The sequence below is a fragment of the Erpetoichthys calabaricus genome, chromosome 7, assembly GCF_900747795.2.
Source record: "Erpetoichthys calabaricus chromosome 7, fErpCal1.3, whole genome shotgun sequence".
Taxonomy (NCBI): Eukaryota; Metazoa; Chordata; class Cladistia; order Polypteriformes; family Polypteridae; genus Erpetoichthys; species Erpetoichthys calabaricus.
Window position 1 is genome coordinate 23,142,757 of NC_041400.2, and position 23,571 is coordinate 23,166,327.

Genomic DNA, 23,571 nt, shown 5'->3' on the forward strand with positions numbered 1-23,571 from the left:
GAAAGGTAGCTTTTAATTATACCTAATTATACCTACAGGTCACTTTTGAAGTTGGGGGACACCAAGCAAGAGGTATCTCAGCGACTTCTGGTATCGTTACAAGGGTTTGTTCTCTAAAGTGGTTCTCCAGCTGTCTGTGTGGTCAGAGGGACAGCATGGTCCTGACAGTGTGCCACCTTTGACATTCCTTCCTAGGCCTCATTCTTCTTTCTAAGGAGAAGATGACGCACCCTGTGTCTCCTGACCCCCCCCCCCCCCCATTGCCCCAGGTGTCCTCCAGTCTACTGTTTTCTTGCTCTTGTGCTGGTGCCTCTGCTTACAGTGTGCTCAGGACATCCAACACATATAATGGGCATTTACTGCCTCCTAGGGTGCCCATCTTCTCTTGCTGTTATGCTTTTTTAAAAGTGCCCACTTCCTCTCACTCTTCTGGGACCACTCCCTGATCCTAGTAATAATAATAATAATTATTTACATTTATATACTGCTTTTCTCACTACTCAAAGCACTTTACATCGTGAGAGGGGAGCCACTTCAACCACCTCTAATGTGTAGCACTCACGTGGCAGCCATTATTGCTCCAGTATGCTCACCACACATTAGCTAGTAGGTGGTGAAATGGTGGGAGAAAGAGAGACAGTTAGAGATAGGAGATAATTAGGGGGCCATGGAGAGCAATTTAGCCAGAACATTGGGATATGCCTTGCTCTTTATGAAAGATGTCCAGGGGTCTTTAATGACCACAGAGAGTCAGGACCTTGATTTTATGTCAGCGCCATTTTTACAATACAGTGCCCCCTCACTGCACTAGGGCATTGAGATCCACATTCAGCCTACAGGGTAAGTGCCCCCTACTGGCTTCACCAGGACTGGCCGTGCTTTTCCTAGATGGTCTCCTATCCAAGCACTGGCCGGGCACAAACATACTAAGCTTCAGGTGGATGACCCCTTTCTTCTGAAGTGCGTGTGGTTTTGATACTCCTTGTTCCTGCCTTGCTGCCTGCTTTCCCCCGTAGACTACGCCGTCCATCACAAGTTACATGTTTATATAGTGCAGTAGGGTGGCTCAGTGGTTCAGGACACCAGATCTAAATGCTGGGTGAATGGACACATCAGATCAAAGGGCAAATTGTTTTGTATTTTATTTCAAGCAGTGTTTGCTGGGAAATGTCATCCTACCATCTTGATATTAAAATGTCTTGACTCACGAAAGGCACATTTCATAGCACCTCACTCAATTATATTTGTTTTCCATTTTTTCCCTTCTACCATCTAAGGTACTCTTTGACACCATGCCTTTTTGGCGATGAATCTTCGTTTTTACTCTGTACTAACATTTTACTGCTATTTTTTTTTAATTCATGAAGCATTTGTATGTGATTTGTTTTATCATTAATACGGGAGCATCCCTGCTGCACCATTTTCTGTTCTTGTCTATGGATGATGCTGCCATTCTGCATTGTCACAGCCTCATGGTTTACTGTTGCCCTGCCCGGTGCCAATCATGTGTGTCTCCCTGCCTATTTCAGGTGATGACATGCAGGTTCCCCAAGTGTTGCATTATTACTAGAATAAAAAGACCAGCAATTACTTTTTCAAGTGTTAGCTCAGGACAAGAATTCAAGCTACAATGAGGATTTTTGCATCGTTTATTTGGTATTACTTTATTTTGGCAAATGTTTAGCTCATTTTGATTTGACACTTGAGTTGAAATGTTCTTTTTTCTCAAACCTTTGCATGTGCCAGTTATTATTATGAACACCAACATCTGTCGGGATATTCATAATAAATCCTGACTTGAAGTGATCTTAAGGCTCTAAAGAAGCCTGACATGCAATAAAACCATTATACCCAGTATAGACCTGAGTTTAACACCACTGACCCACACACACAAGCATGGATTGAGCCCCTTGTGGCACTGGGGTTAGTTACTGGAGGTCTCTCATGCCTGATTTGTCTCACTGGTCAGGATGTAATGCATTCTTCTAATGTAAAACCCACCAACTGGGCCTCCACCATGTCTCATGGACGGGTCTGCCTGATATATGTACGTAGGCCACTGCAAAAAGTATGAGCTTATTAGAATGACCAAGAAATATTTGACAATACAAGAATGCATGATTATGCACTGTGTGGTATGATAGATAGATAGATAGATAGATAGATAGATAGATAGATAGATAGATAGATAGATAGATAGATACGTTATTACATCTGACTGTAATGTGTTTCCTCTCACAGTCCAAAAATGTGCAGGTTAGGTGGATTGTCAGTGCTAAACTGGCACCTGCTCTGTGTCTGTCTGTCTGTGTTTTCATACTGCAATGGGCTTTCACTCTGTTCAGGGATTGCTTCTGCCTTGTGCCCAAAGCTTGTCTGGATAGACACCAACTCTGAACAAATGGGTTTAGAAAATGGAGGATGGATGGAAGTTGTTAATAACAACAATAATTATTATTATTTACACTTCCATAACACTTTTCTCTCTCCTCAAAGGGCTTTACTAATGTGTAGCACCCACCTGGATGATTCAACGGCAGCCATTTTGAGTCAGTACACTCACTGCACATTAGCTAGTAGGTGGTGAAGTGGTGAGAGAGACAATTAGAGACAGGGGGTGATTAGGGGACTAGAATGACTAGGTCATGGAGGGCAGTTTAGCCTGGACATCAGGATAAACCCTAATCTGTGTGAAGGATTACCTAGGGGTCTTTTATGACCACAAAGAGTCAGGACCTCAATTTACATCTCATCTGAAGGACGCCGCCATTTTTACAGCACAGTGTATCTGTCACTGGACTGGGACATTGGGTTTCCTGGTTGGTCTCCCATCCAAAGTACTCGCTGGGCCTGAACATGCTTAGCTTCAGTTGGGTGACCTCTTCTGAAGTGCCTGTGGTATGAAGGAAATCCTTTCAACTGACATTGATGCACCAACATATGGAAATGCCTGCATGGGCACCAGGAGTCTCAGACAAAGTGGAAAACCCTTTAAAAATGGGGAGAAAAGACCTTGCTGATCCAGTCTGTAATGGTAACCTGCAAGCTACCTGTACCAAGAGCAGTACATAATGAAGAGCAATGGCAATAGAGACTGGAACACAGCAATAACATCCTGCCACACTGTTTACACACAGCTAGAGGGAAATTCTACCAAAAGCAGTTGGTCATACTTTTAGAACACAGGTAAATGTTATGTAGATTTTTATATTGATTTACTATTTATAACTTTCTTGACTCAGTTATAAAACTAGCATACCAGTTGCTTTTGGCTCAACTGACTGTTTCTGATGTAGTGCTGCCCTGACCAGGTGTTGTCCCTGCCTTGTGCCCTGTGATTGGCCAGACAGGCTGAGGCCGGCCTGCAGCCCTGCCCTGGATAGGTGGGTTTAGTAGATAGATAGATAGATAGATAGATAGATAGATAGATAGATAGATAGATAGATAGATAGATAGATAGATAGATAGATAGATAGATGTGAAAGCCAGTATAAAAAATATATAAAGGGTCTGACATTCATCTGTTCTGTACCTCCATTTATATGCTGCCACATTTCTTCACTGAGGATTCATTCTATGAAATGGTCAAATTTTGTCTATTAATTTTTCATTTGCTTATTTTCTACTCCTTTTCTTTTTTCTAAGAAATATGTAAATAATATTTGTTCCTAAGAGGCATATAATATTGTATGATACAACAGTTAATTAAACATTTGGGAAAACGAAGGAAGCATGACGTACAAGTAAAAGTCCTCTTGAAATTAATTACAGAATCACAATATAAAGCAAACAAGATAAACGCAAGACTTCAGTGTAGGTGGTTGCACATTCTTTGGAAATAATTAGTCATTTACTGACAATTATGAGATAACACTTTAGATTCTGACTGTGACTGCCGACTTGTATTTTCTGATCTAATCTCCCTACCTTTAGATGCACTCTGCGTCTTTATGGAAATCTTTGCTATATTTAATAAAGTTTAATATTTAGAATGGCTTGAGTAGGATTGTGCATCCTCTAATTTTTTTAATATTTACATGTCTCTTTTTAAGCTGCTAATTATTGATGGCCAGCAACTGAGGAATGACCCTGCTGCTGTAATGGACGAACTCCAGAAGTTTCTTGGAGTATCTCCTTATTACAATTATTCTCAGGCATTAACGTGAGTAAGATCAAATTTCTATTTTGATGATTGTCTGCCTATTTACTCATCCATTTTCAAAACCTACTGTAATCTAATTTGGGGTAGTGGGGACTGCAGCTTATCCCAGAAGAATTAGGGTACAAAGCAAGATGTAATCTTGGACTGGGGGCCAGTTCATTATGGGATGCACTCGCATGCACACTCGATCTTACTTTTGGTAGTACAATCTGGAGTTGTGAATCAACCAAATACACACAGAAGGAAAACCAGGGTACGTGGAGAACAGCAGACACGAGGGGAAAGTGCAGCCTCCATACAGACCGTGACCAGGCCCAGTCCCCTGAGTAGTGACCCTCCACACTGCATATATTAGATGAAGGTTATGAAGTGGACTCTTATTTTAACAGTCATTTAACTATACAATATTCCAAACATCTTGTCCATTGTTGAAGCTGCCATGTGAACACTTTCTTTAACAGCCACAGGCTCAGAAGCAGTGCCTCCAGCAGTCATACCAACTTCATAGCAGGCTGTATAACAGAGTTGGTGCCAAAGTCATGCATTACATCTTTGGAGTTCACAATGCAAAACAAAACGTTCCTAGGTGTCCAAATGGGGTGCACGTCATAGCAATGTCGCCACCTAGTGTACTGGGGAAGCACGTGGCCCCTAGGGAAGCAGTCTCCCCCTATTATAACAGAAAGCTGCCACTAACCAACCTGGTCGGGATGCCCGTCCACCCACATACTTCCAAATTTAAGGAACTGTCCACCCAAGCCAAGATCCCAGCCAACCATGCGATCTGTTGCAGTATATACAAGGAAACATGGGGCCTTCGTGTCCTACGAGAAAGGTGGTTGATGTGCTTTTATTACCTTCTTACCATCGCAGCATTCACAGATGTTAGTCTGTGCAGGCAGCTGTCCATGTTTGTTATGCCTGCTTTATGTATGCCACAGTTGACATTTGTCTGATTGGCCTGTGCAATGAGCTTTACTCTTAGCAGATGTCACCATTGTTCTTTTCTTGTCAGCCATGGTGAATGCACGCACTGCCATTTGCCCTGAGAATGACCGGAGGCCCAGTTATGTTTGCCTGAGTAGCCCACACCTCCAGTTTTTTGCTATAGGATCAAGTATCACATCATAAATTCTCCATTATCATTAAGATCAACCTTTAAAGTCCAGGGGTACAGAAGTTTTTGCATGACAGATGGATAACCCTTAGCATTTTATGCATATAGATATAACAACATTCTTAAGCTACTGTAATCAAATTGAAGGCCACAGGGGGCCATAGCCTCAGTCTACATATTTTCTATTAGGTACACCAGCTCATTACTGCAAATAGGCTGCTAAGTTCCACTTGTGTTAGCCAAGAAAGGGAAGAGGAGGCCCAAGTGTGCACATGATCACCAAAACTGGACAACTGTATGAGTAGAAAATGTCATGAGTGGGGAATCCCAAAAGCACAAAAGTTCCAAAAAAGCACTTCAAAGGTTGCCCTCTAGGGGTGAAAAGTACCATCCAAGCCCTGACTAGACACCAAAAAGGGCATTGAAAACCATTTGTAAAATAAAAGGTTTCTCCTTCAGCTCCGTATCCCACCAGCTTCTTCCAGATTCCCACAACTCTTTGCATAAAGAAGTGCTTCCTGGCTTCAGTCCTAAATGCTCTTCGTCTTTGGAGTGACATTCAGATGGTAGGCCAGGATTTAGCATAAACAGCATAAATCCATGAATCAGTTCTGTCCCTTGTGCAAGTGGTAAAGGCTGGTGGTGTCATTGTGTGTGAAGTGTTTTCTTGACACACATCTGTCTTCTGAATACCAATTAATTCTAATTTTGAATGCCAGGGTGAACCTAGGCATTGTTGCTGACCATGTATTTCTCTTAATGTCCACAATAGGATGGTGTGCCATGTCACAATGCGCTCGTCAGGTGGTTCTAGTGACTTCTGTCTATTCCAGTAGTCTGCACTGCCTGCCATTCTCAGTCAAATGGAGCAGATTTTGCATGAGATGCAATGAGACATTCACAACATGATTGTGTGGCTTCATGATACGAATGTGATTAAGGAATACTTCCAGCAACTCGCCTGACCCATACCTTGAAGAATTCAAGCTGTCGTGGAGGCTAAAGGGAGTCCCATGCAGCACTAGATAGATGTAGCTAATAAAATGGCCGCCGAGTGTATACTCTATGTCACCATATTTGAAATGCAACCCATGGCTGACTTGAGTTAGCCAGTATCTCCGTCTAATGCTAAAGGGAATCACTGTGAAGATGGAAAAGTCCACGTGCCTTAGTTGACCGGTTTGCATACTTGGCTATTGCATTTATTATCAGGCTCATCATGTACTTCGTAGCACATAGAGTGAGATATGTATCTGAATTCATCAGATGCATCCCATGAAAGTCCCAGACACCTTTGAACGGCACCTTGTAAATCCCCAAATCTCATTACACTTCACAAGCTGGCAGCCCACAATGGAACTCCTAGGACCCCCGTGATGCTTCTTTTCTATTCTGTCTGAAATTATTTGTTCACATATGTTCAATTTGAGTCTTACTAAGAACATAATAGATTGGTAGGCTTGAATATATTTCTGTCAGATTAGCCAGATTCATTTTGATATCTCACAGCAAGCAGGAAGGTGTCACTTGGGGATGTCATGCTGGAGGAAAAAAAAAATTGCTGTTGCTGTTCCTATTATCTCTTCAGTTATTTCGAAAATTGTATGCTGCATATTGCTGGCAGTATCAGATAGCAGCAGCTTGCTTATCTTAACACCAAGAACCTTTATTGTCTATTATATTTGGAAAGTTATGTTCCTGTTTTAAGGACTGTGCATCAGATTTCGGTGTTATAGAAATCACATCTCTGACAGGTTCATCAATTACAAAGAGTAGATATACTGCATAAAATCTCCCCTGCCTGGCTTTGGCCATACAGAATATTGGGGATTTGGACAAGGGCACCTTGCACTTGCCTGACAAAGGCTGGGGAGTCTTTGGAAGAAATCAAGCTTAATATCCGAAAAGAATCAGCCGTATTATATACGCTGAGTTAAACTCTGATTGGAACTTATGAATCTATCGGGTAAGATACGTTAGACCCCCCAAATCAATCTGACAGTTTATCTCAGCCCGCCATTCCTTTTTTACTTTCTATTCATTTCTGCAGGCACTCAGTAATGACATCTGGGCTTTGCTTGGAATGCTGAAAAAAAAATAACCATCCACTTTTCATTCCATTTTCAAACATGAATTTAACATGAAGATTTTGTGATTTTGTTTTTTTATTATGTGATAAAAAAAGGCATTGTTCTGATGGATGCAGTAATATCTATAGGCAGTCGGAAAGCAGCTTCTTCTTTGAAGTGGCCACAAATCTGTCAAAATTTCATGCCTACAGAATGAAGAAGAGCCAGTGCTGCAGGAAAAGGTGTTGATGGGGGGTCTAAAAAATGCCCCCTGTGTGCCAGAAGAGAGAGATAGAGAAAAAGACAATAAACCAGATCTGTGTGAGTTTCCTCAAAGGACACCTCAAATAATAGGTGGACGTCACCTCACAAGAAGGCATTCTTCTTTTTAAAATTTTTATGATCAGATTACCCTAATCGGAGATGGTTGATAAATGAATATTTCATTAGGGGTGTCCTCTTCGCATATTTATATATAGTAGATTCAGAAAGTATTCAGTCCACTTCACTTTCCACACACTTTATTGTGCTGTAGATTTAATTTTAAGTGGACACATTTGCCATTGTTGCCCATCATTCTAACCTCAAACACCCAATAATGACAAAGTGGACACGTGTTTTGATAAAAGGTTTGCAAATCTCTCTATTATAAAAAGAAATCCTGGGTCAAGACTTTCTCAGAGATAATTTCAAGTCCTGCAAGACAAGACTTTTTGCCAAAAGATTTTGGCAAGTCCTGCCTTCCTCTCAAACATTTACAACCATGCCCACAGTCCACTCACTTCTCATTCGTGTGAATGCTACTGTAAGACACAGTTCCTGCGCTCTCAGCTCCAAGCGAGGTCGGAAATAAAAGACAAAGAGAAGAAGACAAAGTAGAACATCGTAAAGAGGTTCAAAAACGTTGGCACGATACACATGCACAGCAGGTTAGAGATTATGAAAATACTAAAATTCGAAAGTCTCAAAAAACTGATAGTAAAGATTGCATTAACACTAACAAACGGAAATTATTACTCTGTGAAACAACGGAACAGCGAAAAGAGATCTAATATATGGACACAGGTGATATGACAGAAGTAAGTAGATATTGTTTGGCTTTAAAGTCTAGAGATTTGTAGATCATCTAATTCATGTTGCCATCATAGAAAAGTGGTGTTTTCTTCCTAATGAAGAGGCATATCCGCAAGAATTAAAAGATTTGTTGTTTGGTGAAAGTGAAATCCACATACGCGAGCAACAGAGACGTGAAGTGGCTGGTGCATAGTGCCCGCCCGGGGGTTGACGAGTGAAGCAAGCAGGGGGCCGAGCCCCCTAATTTATTAAAAAAATCAAGAAGATGAAATCTCTTGTTTGTATGAGTATTCCAGATTGTGATCAGGGGTTTCTGTTTGCTCTAATTCTCTTCGAAGTGTGTCCAGAACTGGATTAGAGTCCTCCAGTAGCAAACAGAATTGATTGGATGTCATTTAGAAAGGCACACACCTGTGTATTGAAATTCCCACAATTCACACGGCATGTCAGGACACAAAACAAGCCATGAAGTCCAACTAACTCTCTGTAGACCTCCGTGATCAGATTGTGGTGTGGCATAGATCAGGGCAATGGGATGAAACCATTTCTAAAGCTTTGAGTGTTTACAGGAACTCAGTGTCCTCAATGACTGTGAACTGGAACTACCAGGACTCTTTGTAGAGTTAGCCATCTGGCCAAACCAAAGTCCTCTGCTCTGGTGGGAGATCCTGTCAGAAGGCTGTCAATCAATTAGAAGCCACTCGTGAGTAAAAGGCATATGATGGCCGATTTGTAGTTTGTCACACAGCATTTAGAGGACTGAGTCAATGAAAATAGAAGATTCTCCGGTCTGATTAGACAAACGCTGAACTCTTTGGGCTGAACTCCAAGTACTATGTCTGGTCAAAATCAGGGCCTGTCCATCAGTTGTCTAAAGCTACCCCTATGGCGAAACATGGTGATGGCAGCATCATGCTATGGGGCTGTTGAGATAGGGAGACTGGTCAGAATTGACAGAAGGATGACTGCAGCCAAATACAGAGAGGTCCTTGAAGAAAATCTGCTCCTTAGTTCATGCAAGCTCAGACTGGGGCAATGATTTGCCTCTTAGAACGACAATAACCGAAATTATACAGCCAAGGCAATGCTGGAGTAGCTCTGAGACGAATCTCTGACTGTCCTTGAGTGGCCCAGCTAAAGCCAAGACTTAAAGCCCATCTGTGTTGAGACCTGAAGATGAAAGTTTAGATAGAACTTTATTTCTAACCAGGGGAAAATTGGTTGATGGACACTTCCTATCCATATTACTAACCGAGAATAAACCGGATATGGACGCAGGTACACGCGATGATACCATGAGACATACTGTGCAGGCGCCTACAGCGCGCGTCTCATAAACCGCAAGCGAAGTCTTATCCACCGTGAACGAAGGAGTCACGGCCCAAAAACGAAAGAGCTCAACTAACGTGAATGAGAAATGAAGCAACAACGCACCCATAGCTAACGACTAACAACACAGCCACACAAAAAAGAGGATTCTGCGCTGCACCCCAGAGTCAAACGGAAGAGGCTACGGAGGCCCCACAGGTCCACAAAGATAGTACGGAAGGCGCGGGAAAGTACGAAAGGCGCAGGCGCCAACAATAATCTCTTTCAAATCTATTTCGGGTTACCCAAGACCAGGGGTTGGCGAGCGAAGCGAGCAGGGGGCGGAGCCCCCTAGTTAAATCTAACAGAGCTTGGGAGCATCTACTAGTAAGAACTGTCCAGATCCAGGTGTACAGATCTTGTAGACACTTCCCCAAGAAGACTTGAAGCTGTAATTTCTGCCAAAGGGTCGTCTAGCTTAAGGGTGAGCCATGTACCTAAGGACATCAGTGGAGACTGAGGGGACGTGCATTTAGGATTGCAGCCAGAAAACACTTCTTTATGCAAACAACATTTATTTCTATAGCACGTTTTAATACAAATGATGTAGCTCAAAGTGCTTTATAAGATAAAGAGAAAAAAAACATATAAAAATTAGGCAAGACTAATTAACAAAGAATAATTTGGCCAGGGAGAACAGAAAAAACAACAAAAAACTCCAGAGAGCTAGAGGAAAAAAAAACAAAATCTGCAGGGGTTCCAAGGCCATGAGACTGCCCTGCCAGGGCCATCTTAATGCATGGGCACACTGGGCAGTTGCCTGGGGGCCCCACGAGCTTAGGAGCCCCATGCTAATCTATGTATGTTGTGACTTGCTTAGTGGTTGCGTAGGTAGGGGTCCCAGTGCACTGTTTTGCTCTGGGGGCCTATAATGCTGTTAAGATGGCCCTGTGCAGCAGAGAGTTGTGAGATTCCAGAACAAATTACCGAGAGATGGAGTTGAAGCAGAAACCTCGACAACCTTTTAAAAGAATCTGGATGAGATATTGGACAGCTTAGCTATTAGCTAAACAGACTTAATGGACTGAATGGTCTCCTCTCGTCTGTCAAGTTTCTTATGTTCTACAAAGTACTGAATTAAGGGTCTGAATACTTCTATGAATGAGAGATTTCAGTTTTTGATTTTTAATATATTTGTAAAACTTTCTCAAAACTTTTTTTCACTTTGTCATTATAGGTTATTAAATGTAAGTTGCTGTGTAAAAATGGCTAATTTATCCATTTAAAAGTAAATCTATAACACAAAGTGTGTAGAAAGTGAAGGGGTCTGAATATATACCTTCTGAATCCACTGTACATAAAAACTTGGCATAATGCATTTTATAATGCATACCTTTGAGGTCACTACAAGACGATTAATGACATTTGAGAGGTGCTGGCTACACACTTGCCACCCTGGGCATCCCTGCACATGGCATAATATTGAAGGGGTGCTTGATATGGTGGAACATGGCCTACTGCACATGATGCCACACTACTTGTCCAGTTATCAGCAGGTCAGGCTGGGGAGCATGCACTGGTACACCGCATTGCCTCACCCACCACATGACAAACACCTTGGGTTCCTAGTTGGCAACCTTCGAGGGAGACACGAGGTCTAGACCAAACCCCAGAAATGACCCTCTATCTGCCACAGCCAGGTGTTATATGGGCGTGCCCTTAGCCTGGTCCAGCCACTCTGGTCCTCAGCACGTGGCCATATTGGTGTAACTGGCGCTCTCTCACAATTCAGGGCTCCATGAGCAACCGCTCATTCAACACAAAGTCAAACCAGCAGTACCCAAGGATTCTCCAAAGAGACATAGAACTTCATCACAGGTCACTGGACACAGCATGTGGTGGGTTTTAAAAAGTGGCTCCACAACATGCCTTTTTTTTCCTGTGTTCTGGACTTTAAACTGGAAGTTGATCGGTTCAAACCCCACCTTCATCTCACAGTGTGACCCAGAGTGAGTCACTTAACCCTCACATGCCTCAATTGTAGAAAACATTTAAACAATGGTTCTACAGCCTCATCTTGTAAGTCACCTTGGATAAAATCAACCAAATATAAAATAATGCATAAATAATACACCTCATTGACCATACATAAACTGTACAGGACAAACTGATGCCCAGTTTATTTACTTACTACTTGTAGATGATGAAGTAGGATGGCACCCTGTGGCAGACCTCCACGCCAAGCCATATCCTTCACATTCTTAATGTTGTTATTGGCTTTGCACTTAATTTAACTCTTACAGGGATAAAGTCGGCCCTGTTGATTTTGCTGTGTATGTTTTTAATCAACTGATATTTTAATCAAATATTCAAACACATGAATGTGGAATGGGAAAAAAATAAAAAAGGTAAGCTACAAAATGGGTTGGGACAATGAGAAATGTGGGTGGGAACCCATGAGAAAAGTGGGTGGGTGGGAACCCAGGTGGGAACCCAACCCAGAACCAAACCTATCCAACCCGGAACCCAACCCTGGAATGTGGACAAGTCCTTCACAGGGCAAACTCAAATGGACCAATGAGAAAAATGGGTGGGAATCAACCCTGGAATGTGGGCAAGTTCATCACAGTGCAAACTCTTATGGGCCAATGAGAAATGTGGGTGGGTCTGTACTGTGAAAAGTGGGTGGGAACCAACCCTGGAATTTTTTCAAGTCCATAACAGGACAAACTCACATGAGCCAATGAGAAAAGTGAATTGACCTATGCTGTGAAAAGTGGGTGGGAACCAACCCTGGAATGTTGAGTCACAGGGCAAACTCAAATAGACCAATGAGAAAAGTGGGTGGGAATCAACCCTGGAATGTGGGCAAGTCCATCACAGTGCAAACTCTTATGGGCCAATGAGAAATGTGGGTGGGTCTGTACCGTAAAAAGTGGGTGGGAACCATTCCTGGAATGTGGGCAAGTCCATCACAGGGCAAACTCACATGGACCAATGAGAAAAGTGGGTGGGCTTAACTCTGACTCATTCTTTTCTCACCCTTTTCAGATATGATCCCCAGAAAGGATTCTGGTGTCAGCTTCTTGAGGGAGGAAGAACTAAATGTCTCGGAAAAAGCAAAGGCAGAAAGTATTCTCCAATGGACGCTGAGGTAAAGCAAAAAGTGAAAAGAAATGAAAAAAAAAAAAAAAGATTTGTATTCTTCAGCATTTAATCCAGACTGCCATGAAAGCTGTGAAAGCTCGATCAGCATGGAGCCTAATGAGCAAATGGCTGAAACGAGCCGAAAGTGTTTAATATGTGTGATATTCTTAGGTTTCATAATTCAGTCAAGAATAGGTTAAGGTTGAATTTCTATGGAACATGCCTCAGTAGTTTAAGCTGTAGGCGGATTTAGGGCTTAAAAGGCCACAGCAGCTATATTGATTTGCCTTGAGCTCAGTGCTTCATAGTGTCATGTATTGAGGAAAATAATGCAAAACCATTTTAAGTAGCAATTGACTTCTTGTTCTCAGTTTGACATTTAGGCTGGTTTTCCTTTAAGCGTATGTAGTGTGTTATAGTCTGCAGCAGAGTAAATTGAGGAGTGTTTGCTGGGAATCAAAATGATGGCTGCATCCTCTTTTAAAGATATGATTGAGTAATGCTGTTCTGCTTTACCTGCTGAAGCGCGGTGAGGGAGGGTCGAATTTTAAATGACACATCGGTTCCAAAGTGTCATCCATTACTGCTAATCAGGGGACACATACTGTATCCATTTGAGTGTTTCTTCAGCTCTCTCTGCACAGAAATAAAAATTTCCTGAGTGTGGCAGTCATACTAATGGAATGAGCGGATTAATAATAAAACCATATTGATTATTGACATTAAATTCATATGGATTATTAGATTAAATCCAAGTGAATCAGTAGAATCTCACTTTTAGAGGACACTCAGTGTCACTTTGGTTCTGTACGGTAACTGGACATGAAAAGCAATAGCAGGGGTCATTGATTGCAGGTGAAATGTAAACTTAGTTTGATTCATATTGTTTTATTAAATCTCTTGTAGTCAATGGTACCTCAAAAGATGGGCGATTCAAGGCCAGACCTTGATGTAAGGTAAAGGGAATTTGGGTTCATAAGAAAATCCAATGAAAGGGGTCTTATACATATTGGTCATTCTTTGCTTGTGAAATTCATGTTTTGTTAAATCCTTGAGAACTGGTGACTGCTTATCCATAGTGGATATCGGCACACTCCTGGAAAGTACCGGAATGATGACTTCGGTCCACTAAGGCAGTGGTTCTCAACCTTTCTGGCCCTGGGACTCCATTTTGTATAGATTTGTTGAGTGATGACCCTTTATTAGTGGTAGTTTTAATGTTAAGTAAAGCCAACATTTTCCCCTGAATGTCACACTTTAACAAATAACAGTAAATGGATAGATATATAAGTCACTATAGAAAAACTGATAGATAGATCGAATGAACAAACAAACTTCAATTGTCCCTAGGGGGGATTTAGTTTTTAACAGACGTTCTTTAAATCAATAAATACATAAATAGGTACATATATAAATTCTTACATACATACATATGCTTCTGCTATCTATTATGGACAATGACCATCACCCACTACTCACCACCATAATTAAGCAGAGGAGTTTGTTTAGTGGTAGGCTGCTATCACAAAACTGCAATATGGTCAGATACAAAAGATCTTTTGTCCCCAGAGCCATTAGACTCTTTACCTCTTCCCAAAAGCGGAGAGGTGGTTGAGTTCTGGGCCTGATGCTCCTTCTCTGCTTTTGTGGAGACTTCCTCATAAATTGTATTAGCTATGCACTACGTCTGATGTCTCATTACTTGGTGATCACTATATAACCTTTTTACATAATGTGTCACTTTAAACATGTTACCCTACCAACATAAGCCGTATCACTTTATTTTATTTTAATATTATGTCACTTCAGTATCTGTCACTTTGGTATTAGTATTATTTGCACAGTTCCTATTTAACTGGCATTTTGTAGGCACCATCAACATCACCTGTATGGACTGCGATTGCATTTGACAGCCTGTACTTACTTAATGTTACTTGTATAGTGTGCACTTAAATGTCTGTGTCTAACTTGCTCTAATTCTTGGCTACTGGTACTTACATTTCCTTCAGGATCAATAAAGTATCTATCTGCCATTGGTGTACAGTAGCTCCCATAGTTCTTCACACACTTCTGCAGAATGATTCATTGGCTGAAAGTCCTCCGTGTTGGTGTGTCAGAGAGCAGATGTGCAGCATTGTTCATAATGGCATTCAGTTTTCTTTTAATTCTCTACTTTGGTACAACCTCCAGGGGGTCCACAGTGTGTGCCATAACTGAGCTTGCCCTTTTAATTAGCTTTGTGATTCGGTGGGCCTATCCTATCACAAATCCACCACAAGTGTCACAATATGTTAGAGGTGGGCTGAAATGTGAAAACACAAGTCAGCAGCCATACCACCTGCACTTCAGAAGAGGTCATCTACCTGAAGCTAAAGTGGATGACCTCTTTGTGTTTGGCCAGTTCTTGGATGGGAGACCATCTAGGAAAAGCTTGAGTTGCTGCTGGAACAGATGTTGGTGAGGACATCAAGAAGCACTCACCCTGTGTTTTGTGTGTGGATCCCAATACCCCAGTGCAGTGACAGGGATACTGTGCTGTAAATATGGTGCCATTCTTTGGATGAGATGTAAAACCAAGGACCTGACTCTCTGTGGTCATTAAAGATCCCTGGGCATCTTTCAAAAAGAGTAGGGTGTATCCCGATGTCCTGTCTAAATTTCCACCCATAGCCTGGTCAATCTGGTCCCCTTATCATCCCCTCTCTCTCAAACAGGCTATCTATCTCTTTCACCTGTTGAAAATCTAATTGCTAATGTGTGGTGAGCGTACTGGTGTAATAATGGCTGCCTTTGCATCATCCAGGTGGGTGCTAAACATTGATGGAGATTGAAGTGGTTCTCCTCTCTCTATGTAATGCCCTTGGAGTAGTGAGAAAATTGATATACAGTAATCCCTCCTCCATCGCGGGGGTTGCGTTCCAGAGCCACCTGCGAAATAAGAAAATCCGCGAAGTAGAAACCATATGTTTATATGGCTATTTTTATATTGTCATGCTTGGGTCACAGATTTGCGCAGAAACACAGGAGGTTGTAGAGAGACAGGAACGTTATTCAAACACTGCAAACAAACATTTGTCTCTTTTCAAAAGTTTAAACTGTGCTCCATGACAAGACAGAGATGACAGTTCTGTCTCACAATTAAAAGAATGCAAACATATCTTCCTCTTCAAAGGGGTGCGCGTCAGGAGCAGATCATGTCAGAGAGATAGAGAAAAGCAAACAAATCAATAGGGCTGTTTGGCTTTTCAGTATGCGAAGCACTGCGGCACAAAGCTGTTGAAGGCGGCAGCTCGCACCCCCTCCGTCAGGAGCAGAGAGAGAGAGAGATAAAAACAAACAACCAAAAATCAATATGTGCCCTTCGTGCTTTTAAGTATGCGAAGCACCGTGCAGCATGTCGCTTAAAGGAAGCAGCAGCACAGAAGGGAGCAAAGTGAAGATAATCTTTCAGCATTTTTTGACGAGCGTCCCTATCGTCTAGGTGTGCGAACAGCCCCCCTGCTCAATCCCCCTACGTCAGGATCAGAGAAAGTCGGCGCAAGAGAAAGAGAAAAGTAAGTTGGGTATCTTCTCAGCCATCTGCCAATAGCGTCCCTTGTATGAAATCAACTGGGCAAACCAACTGAGGAAGCATGTACCAGAAATTAAAAGACCCATTGTCCGCAGAAATCCGCAAACCAGCAAATTTCCGCGATATATATTTAAATATGCTTACATATAAAATCCGCGATGGAGTGAAGCCACGAAAGGCGAAGCGCGATATAGCAAGGGATTACTGTATAAATATAATTAATTATGATTATTATTATTACTACCATACAAAATCTGTATTATCATGAAAAGAATATATGGGAAAGCTAAAAAGGAACAGTTCTGGTCGCTTGTTCACATTTCACCAATTAGAGAATCAATTGATGTACGGCCTATTTGACCAAGCAAAGCAGTTAAATATGAAGCAGAGATAACCCCAGACTGGTCCTACTATTACACAGCAAGATTCTTGTATTGACTGGAAATCAGTGGCAGGAAAAAAGTACTAATCTTTTTGTTGGTAAAATGTGTTGGTGGGACTAACACCCAAAACTGCTTTCTAGTACCTCATCTTCACAAAATAGTCACCGGCCGTCATGGTTCCTACAAGGGCTTATTGCAAGGGAGAGTTTTCCATGTTGCAAATGAAAATACTCCAGACGCATTAAATATCAGTGAAAAATGTTCAGTCCTACTCCTATTGATAAGGCCTGCGACAAATCCCTTCTTTGCAGACCGTTCACTTTTATTGAATTTATAATGCTGGTGCACATTGTTGTCTATCTTTCTATTCTCACAGATTTATTTCTCCATTTCCTGTGCTTGAATGAAATTCTGAAATGAAATGGAATGAAACAGGATGTCCACTTGCAGTAGAAATGATCAGAATGTTGGTTTATAAATAAGCGTGAGAAAATCTCCATCAAATTTCAGTGTAAATTGCTTGCGTGCACAATCATATATATGATTTATATTACAGCAATAGCAATAATTGCAGTCTCTTTTGATAAAAAATACTAATTACACAATAAACCACTGCAGAGAGCATCCCTTGAAATAATTGAATGTAGTTCAGTACCCCAGCTTTATTTATTGAAATCGTAGCATTCTCTTCGTCTGCATTTCTCATCCATCGTACGTGCTGCTTCTGGTTGTTAATTCTCGGTAACCTTCAATATCACAGAGCAGGCATTTGGGAGAAATAAAGCGTTCATTGTTTAAAAAAAAAAAACATAAGGAGCCATGTGAGTAAATACTGTGCCCATTAAGGGGGTGCTGCAGCCTCCCAAGCCTCAGACACAAAAAAGCCCAAACACACTTTATGCTCAAATAAAGGGCTTACATTGAGCCCCAACAACTTCATGACAAGAATAACCAACACACAAATACACCAAGCGCAGGGCAAAAATCCACCAGGGTGCCCTCTTTCAGTTTCAAGAAGTGTTTGCCGAATGGCAGACCAGCCACAAGCATTACCTGGTAGGTAACCACCCACACAATTCAGGTCGTCGAGACTACAAATGCAATGAATGTAATTACTCCGGACCTACAGGCTGTCAAATAAACGAACCACACGCCGTGGCGCAGCGTAAAGGGGCTTCGTCTCTGATGCTGACGTCCGAGGTTCGATTCCCCAAGAGGGGTGCAGGAGAGTGCGTACGCCTGGTGAGCCCAAATGAGGGCGAAACACGTGCCGCGTACTCTTTGCATTATTTGACAGTAAACTATGCAATGTATATATGTGTATAAAAGCTGTTCACAGGGCTGCTTTTATAGCCAGATTCTACATGGATGATCCACAACCCTTTATAGCCCAGAGCTTTCGGAAGAGCATGTTCCTCTCAGGTCTGGACCTAGAGTCACTACACTGCCCTCCTCTCAGAACCCTTGCCCTCAAGAGTAATATGAAGTCCATCTGCCAGGACACTCAAGGGGTGCAAAGCGAGCTATCATAAGTGTGGCCAAGGGGTCCACCAGCATTAGTGCTAAACCAGTCTTTCATCTCAGCATTTTAGTCGTTTTATCCCACTTCTAGCATCAGATGTAACAACCTGGGGGGTGTGAGAGGTGGAGGAATAAATTTAGCCGTCTTACGGCAGACCGCTGGTATGGCCTTAAAGACCTTTGGCTTCTTCACCATGCCGCCCACAGCTGCTTTGTCCCTTCAGTTCGCACGCCCACACTGTGCAGTTCCGCCTCACTGTGCTCACCTGGGGTCAGAGGCAACCTGACTGCCCCACTACTCAACCACCCCAAGGTTCATGAGTTGACCCAAGGTCGAGCTGGTCCCCATTCATAGGCTAGTAAGCCTTAGCAGCATTGCGACACAGAATAAAGTGCTTAGTTAAAATGCCGGCTGTGCATCTCCACACTTGTAGTTCACAGGGCCACTTGTATAGCCAGCTTGTAAGGGTATCACCGCTCCCCTCGATAGTTTGTCACCTCCAGAAGAGCATGTCCCTCTCTGATCCGGATCTAGGGTCGCTACACTATAATGGGGTCAAATCAAGTCAAACTTTATTTATAAAGCACATTACCACAGCCAAAAACTTTACCAAAGTGCAATACGAGAAAGGGTAAAAGAAGCAATTTATATATATAACCAATGATTACATAAAATATAAACTCTAAATACTCACACAATGTTTCACATATACTAAAGGACCAACTAATCTTTTACCCTCACTCTTTATCTTCCCTCATGACCTTTCCTCTGACTTTTTCCATTCTTCCTTCCACATTATATCTTCTTTGCGCTCTGCACTCTGGACTAATGCAAGCTTCCACAATAATGAGTCTCTTAACTTTTATTCTTCAGAGTGTAATTGGCTTTCACCTTTTATTTTACAGATGCTTCCTCCTGCAGCCCGCCCATGACCTCTTTATTAAAGCCTTATGTCTTTATATAAGAAGTCCATCAGTCGCAGAACACCATGTTAGATTAGTCAGGTGCACCGCAGCCCACGGACGACACCAAAGCAGCACTTGGGACCCTGTAAAGTAGCCAGCATATGAAGCTGTCAAAAACCTCACTTTCTGAGGGTTTCCAGCAGAACAGACGAATGCAGCAGAAACACTCAGCTATAGCATAACACTGAGCCAGCCAAGAATAAACTGCCTTGTAAAAGAGGAGCAGATGGCAGAAAATCAAAAAAGAAGGAAGTGCCAACATGACAAAGGAGATTCATATTGCCTCCAGATACATGGCACAGGCCAAAATGGCTTTGTGGGTGGAATAAACGAGTTTAGATTAGAGAGTTGTGGAATCAATCCCAAGACAGGCCTGGCTCCTTCAATACATAAATCATCACTCTTGGTCAGGCAAGACAGCGGTGCAGAGACTCAGTGAAATCCTCCTAGGTTAGCAAGACAATCAGTGCCGAGACTTATGTTATCCGCTCAGATGCGTGGCACTTACTTAAAACAAGGCAGGCACCAGCAGCCAAATGGGAGTGAGCATGTAGCTGTGTGCCAAGCCCCCTGCGTCAAAGTGATGCTTTCTTGTTGTTGGTTATTAGCGGCTCATTTATAGAGACTCAGATGCAAATAGTCAGTGCAGAATGATGATATCTCGTATACCATTTTTATTTTTTTCAGATTTATGTTGTTTTTTATAATGCATCTAACAATCACTTAATTGATATGTAAAAGAAAGAAAGAAAGTGTTAGTTAAAGTCTCGTTCATCATCATCATCATCATCATCGCTGGTTTAATGGTCATTTCCCTTATATACTCAGGTTTGCCAGGTGCTCACAGGTCTCATGACATAGGAGTAAAATCTAAAGTGCAATATAAATAAAATTTATTATTATTATTACTAATAGATTCAATACTGATGACCCCTCTTCTAAAGTGTTGCCTGAAACTTTATAACTCTTATTATTACTAAATGATGCATTTGTTAATGGCTTATTAAACAGTAGGAGATACAAGGACCTCCGGTCTTGCCAAGATCAAGTTTCCAGCCTCAGTAGTTTGCCACGCCACAAGTTCTTGACATTTAGCAGATGCCGAAGCTGTCATTGTTCTTCCTCCTATCATGTAATTGGTTTCTGCAATTTGCTTGATGCTAAGCAGATGGTAACTGCTCCTCTGTTTCTTTCTGCCATGCCACCTTTCCAATCAGTTTCTGTATGCAGTTTGCCACAGGAAAGACACAAACCCTCATAACTTCATAGAGGATGCCAGTAGCCGCATTTTTTTTGCTTCACCAAAGTTGTGTCACATTAAAGGCTTTTGGTTAAGACCAAGATGAAGGTTCTAGCCCCAGTGGTTCATTAGTGATTAGTGACAGAAACATCTATTAGCATTATATTATTGTGAACAGTAGGGGGTGCCACCAAGTACCTAAACACCAGATACACAAGACCCAATACAACTTTGGGTTTAATAAAAGGATTTTAAATCCAACCAGTTGCAATAATTCAACACTCTCAGCCAAAACAATCACAAAACCAGGGCATCTCTTGTCTCCTTCTCTCCTCCAGTGTATTTCACCCACTGCCTCCTGACTGTGACTCACTGACATATGCTGGGGAGCTCCCTTTAAGCTGGACCTGAAAAACCTTCCATTGGCACGTTGTGGCTTGTTGGAAGCATTTCCGGGTAATACGGAGACCAGGGAGCGCCTCGGCAGCGCCTTCTATCGTCACCCAAGGACCCCTACAGGGCTGTGCTTCTGGACTGCAATTCCCATGCAGCCCTCCGTGTGTCCAAATTGGGACTTCTTGTGAGGGACACTGCCACCTATTTGGAAGATGAACTGCTCCTGGCTTCCAGGTCTCAACAGTCCATCTTTTCTTCCCGTATCCCATCCAAGACGGGAATTGTAAGGCTACCCGGCTGGGTGGTGTCTATAGCCTGGCCATGTCTTCCCAGCCAGGTCAGAAATCCTCCTTGATCCTGGACGCGATGCCCATCTGTCCCCTTGGGCACTTACAATATTTCTAGGTGCACTTACTCTAAATTTGTAGACTGCATATAGGCAGTGGCCGAACAAGAAATAAAACCACTGGGCACACTTGTGTCAAGCAGGTCTTAGAAAATGTGGCTTCTGTTAATGGCCTCTGTTAAGCACTGAAATGCGAATCATCTTACTTTTTCGCCTCTTTTCTATTCAATTCTTATTTATGTAACACAGAAAGTCATTCAGTGTTACATTGCCTACAAAAAGTATTTAACCCCTTGGAAGTTTTCACGTTTTATTGTTATACGACATTGAATCAGTAGATTTAATTTGGCTTTTTTGACACTGATCACCCGAGGTTCTTTACAATGGCTAACCCTGCACGCTGACCCACAAAGGCCATGAGAAAAGGTATTTTCTCCTGGCGGATTAATACAGTGTACGAAACAAATGAACAAAACGCAGACTCTTTAATGTCAAAGTAAAAACAGATCTTTGCAAAGTGGTCTAAATTTTTGCTTCGCTCACCAACCCCTGGGCCAGCGCTATGTGCTAGCCACTTTGCGTTTCTGCCACTCACGTTTGGGGATGCAGATGTACAATTTAAACAGATTGTTATTTTCATGGGATTTGTTACATATGCATAATAGAACTATTTTACATTACAGCGAGTAACGTATAACTGCCTGTGAGTGAATTTCGTTTTTTTCTCTTTAATAAATAAACCGATTTTTTCCATTGTTTGTGTCCGTGATTTGTTAATTGTCTTTGCAAAACTTTTTCTAACATGAAACTGTTAATGTTTTAATATGAAAGGCATATCAAGATCTCCTTTGGTGTCTAATGTACTACATTACCTTTCTTGGATACATCCTTCTTTCTACAGTAATTTGTGCGGCGGAACACCAGACGGTATTTATGGTTGTAGATATTCTTCAGGATATTGTAAGATGATGTTTTCATGTTCCGCACGATAACCACCGTTTCAGCGTAGTCTATTGATACGCATTTAACCAATTTGTTGTGTGACCGATCATCATTTTTGGGATTAATTCATTTGACTTCATCGTTTCTCTGTGCTAAGATTGCCCATGTACTCATTTTTTCTGTTGATAACCCTTCATGATGAAATTCTTCAATAAGATTTGGACATAATACAGTATGTCTTCTTTAATTGGGAACTTAAAGTGAGGAAAACGTTAAAATGTATAAGAGCTGAGAGAGCAGGAAATGTGTCTGTCAAAAGCATTCCCACAAATGAGAGGTGAGAGGACCGTGTGTGTGTTTGAATATGGATAAGAGGAGGGCGTAACTTGAAAAAATCTCTTGAAAAAAGTCTCGTCTCGCAGGACTTAAAAAAAAAAAATCTCTTAGAAAAAGTCTTGTCTCATCTCAGAATTTCCTTTTATAATAGAGAGATGTAAAACACAAAATGATTGATAAGTATTCATCTCCTTTAATATGACACCCCTAAACCGTCACTAGTGCAGCCAATTGGTTTTACACAGAATGGGTTTAATGGAGATCAAGTGCCTGGGGTTTCAGTTGATTGTAGTATTAAAGCCCCTGGATGTGGAAGGTTCAACTTGTAGTGAGTAAGTATGGTGGCCTAACCCACGCAATGGAGACAAAAGAACACACCAGGCAACTCGGTAAAATGGCGATTGAAAAGCACAAGTCAGTGGATGGACACAAGAAAACATCCAAGTCATCTGAATATCCCTTGGAGTCCAGTTAAACCGATCATTGGGAAATGGGAAGAGTATGGCAGAGCTGTAAATCTGCCTAGAACAGATGGGAATAAGGTGGCCAAGAAGAGTTAGCAATGAGGATTTGAGAGAAAAGACAGGTCAGATAGAGCTGAGTGAAACAAGTGTATCGATAAGATGGGCAGGACGTGTATGGTGCATGGACGACTCAAGAACAGCAAGAAGAGTGGAAAGATGGGCTCCAGTAGGAAAGAGAACAGCAGGAAGGCAGAGAGAGAGGTGGAAAGATAAGGTGATAGAGAAAGCAAGAGACAGTGGAGGAAGAGGAAGAAACCTGATAAGGAGAAGAGAAAAGTGGAGGAAACTTTTTAACATCTTTAAAGATGACAGACGCATGGCTAACTAACCAACTAACTAACATACAGTGGAACCTCGGGTCACAACCATAATTCGTTCCAAAATTCTGGTTGTAACCCGATTTGGTTGTGAACCAAAGTCATTTCCCCCATAGGATTGTATGTAAATACAATTAATCCGTTCCAGACCA

The 23,571-nt window shown here is 41.9% G+C and overlaps 1 protein-coding gene across 2 annotated transcripts in view; it reads left to right on the forward strand.

The window, feature by feature from the left end:
* The window catches only part of ndst3 (N-deacetylase/N-sulfotransferase (heparan glucosaminyl) 3), a 492,579-nt gene that overhangs the window by 462,048 nt on the left and 6,960 nt on the right, over positions 1–23,571 (forward strand). For both annotated transcript variants that reach the window (XM_028804992.2, XM_051930171.1), the window contains exons 12-13: positions 4,053–4,162; positions 12,782–12,884. In XM_028804992.2, the coding sequence (XP_028660825.2) occupies positions 4,053–4,162; positions 12,782–12,884 (213 nt within the window). The remainder of the gene's footprint in view (positions 1–4,052; positions 4,163–12,781; positions 12,885–23,571) is intronic.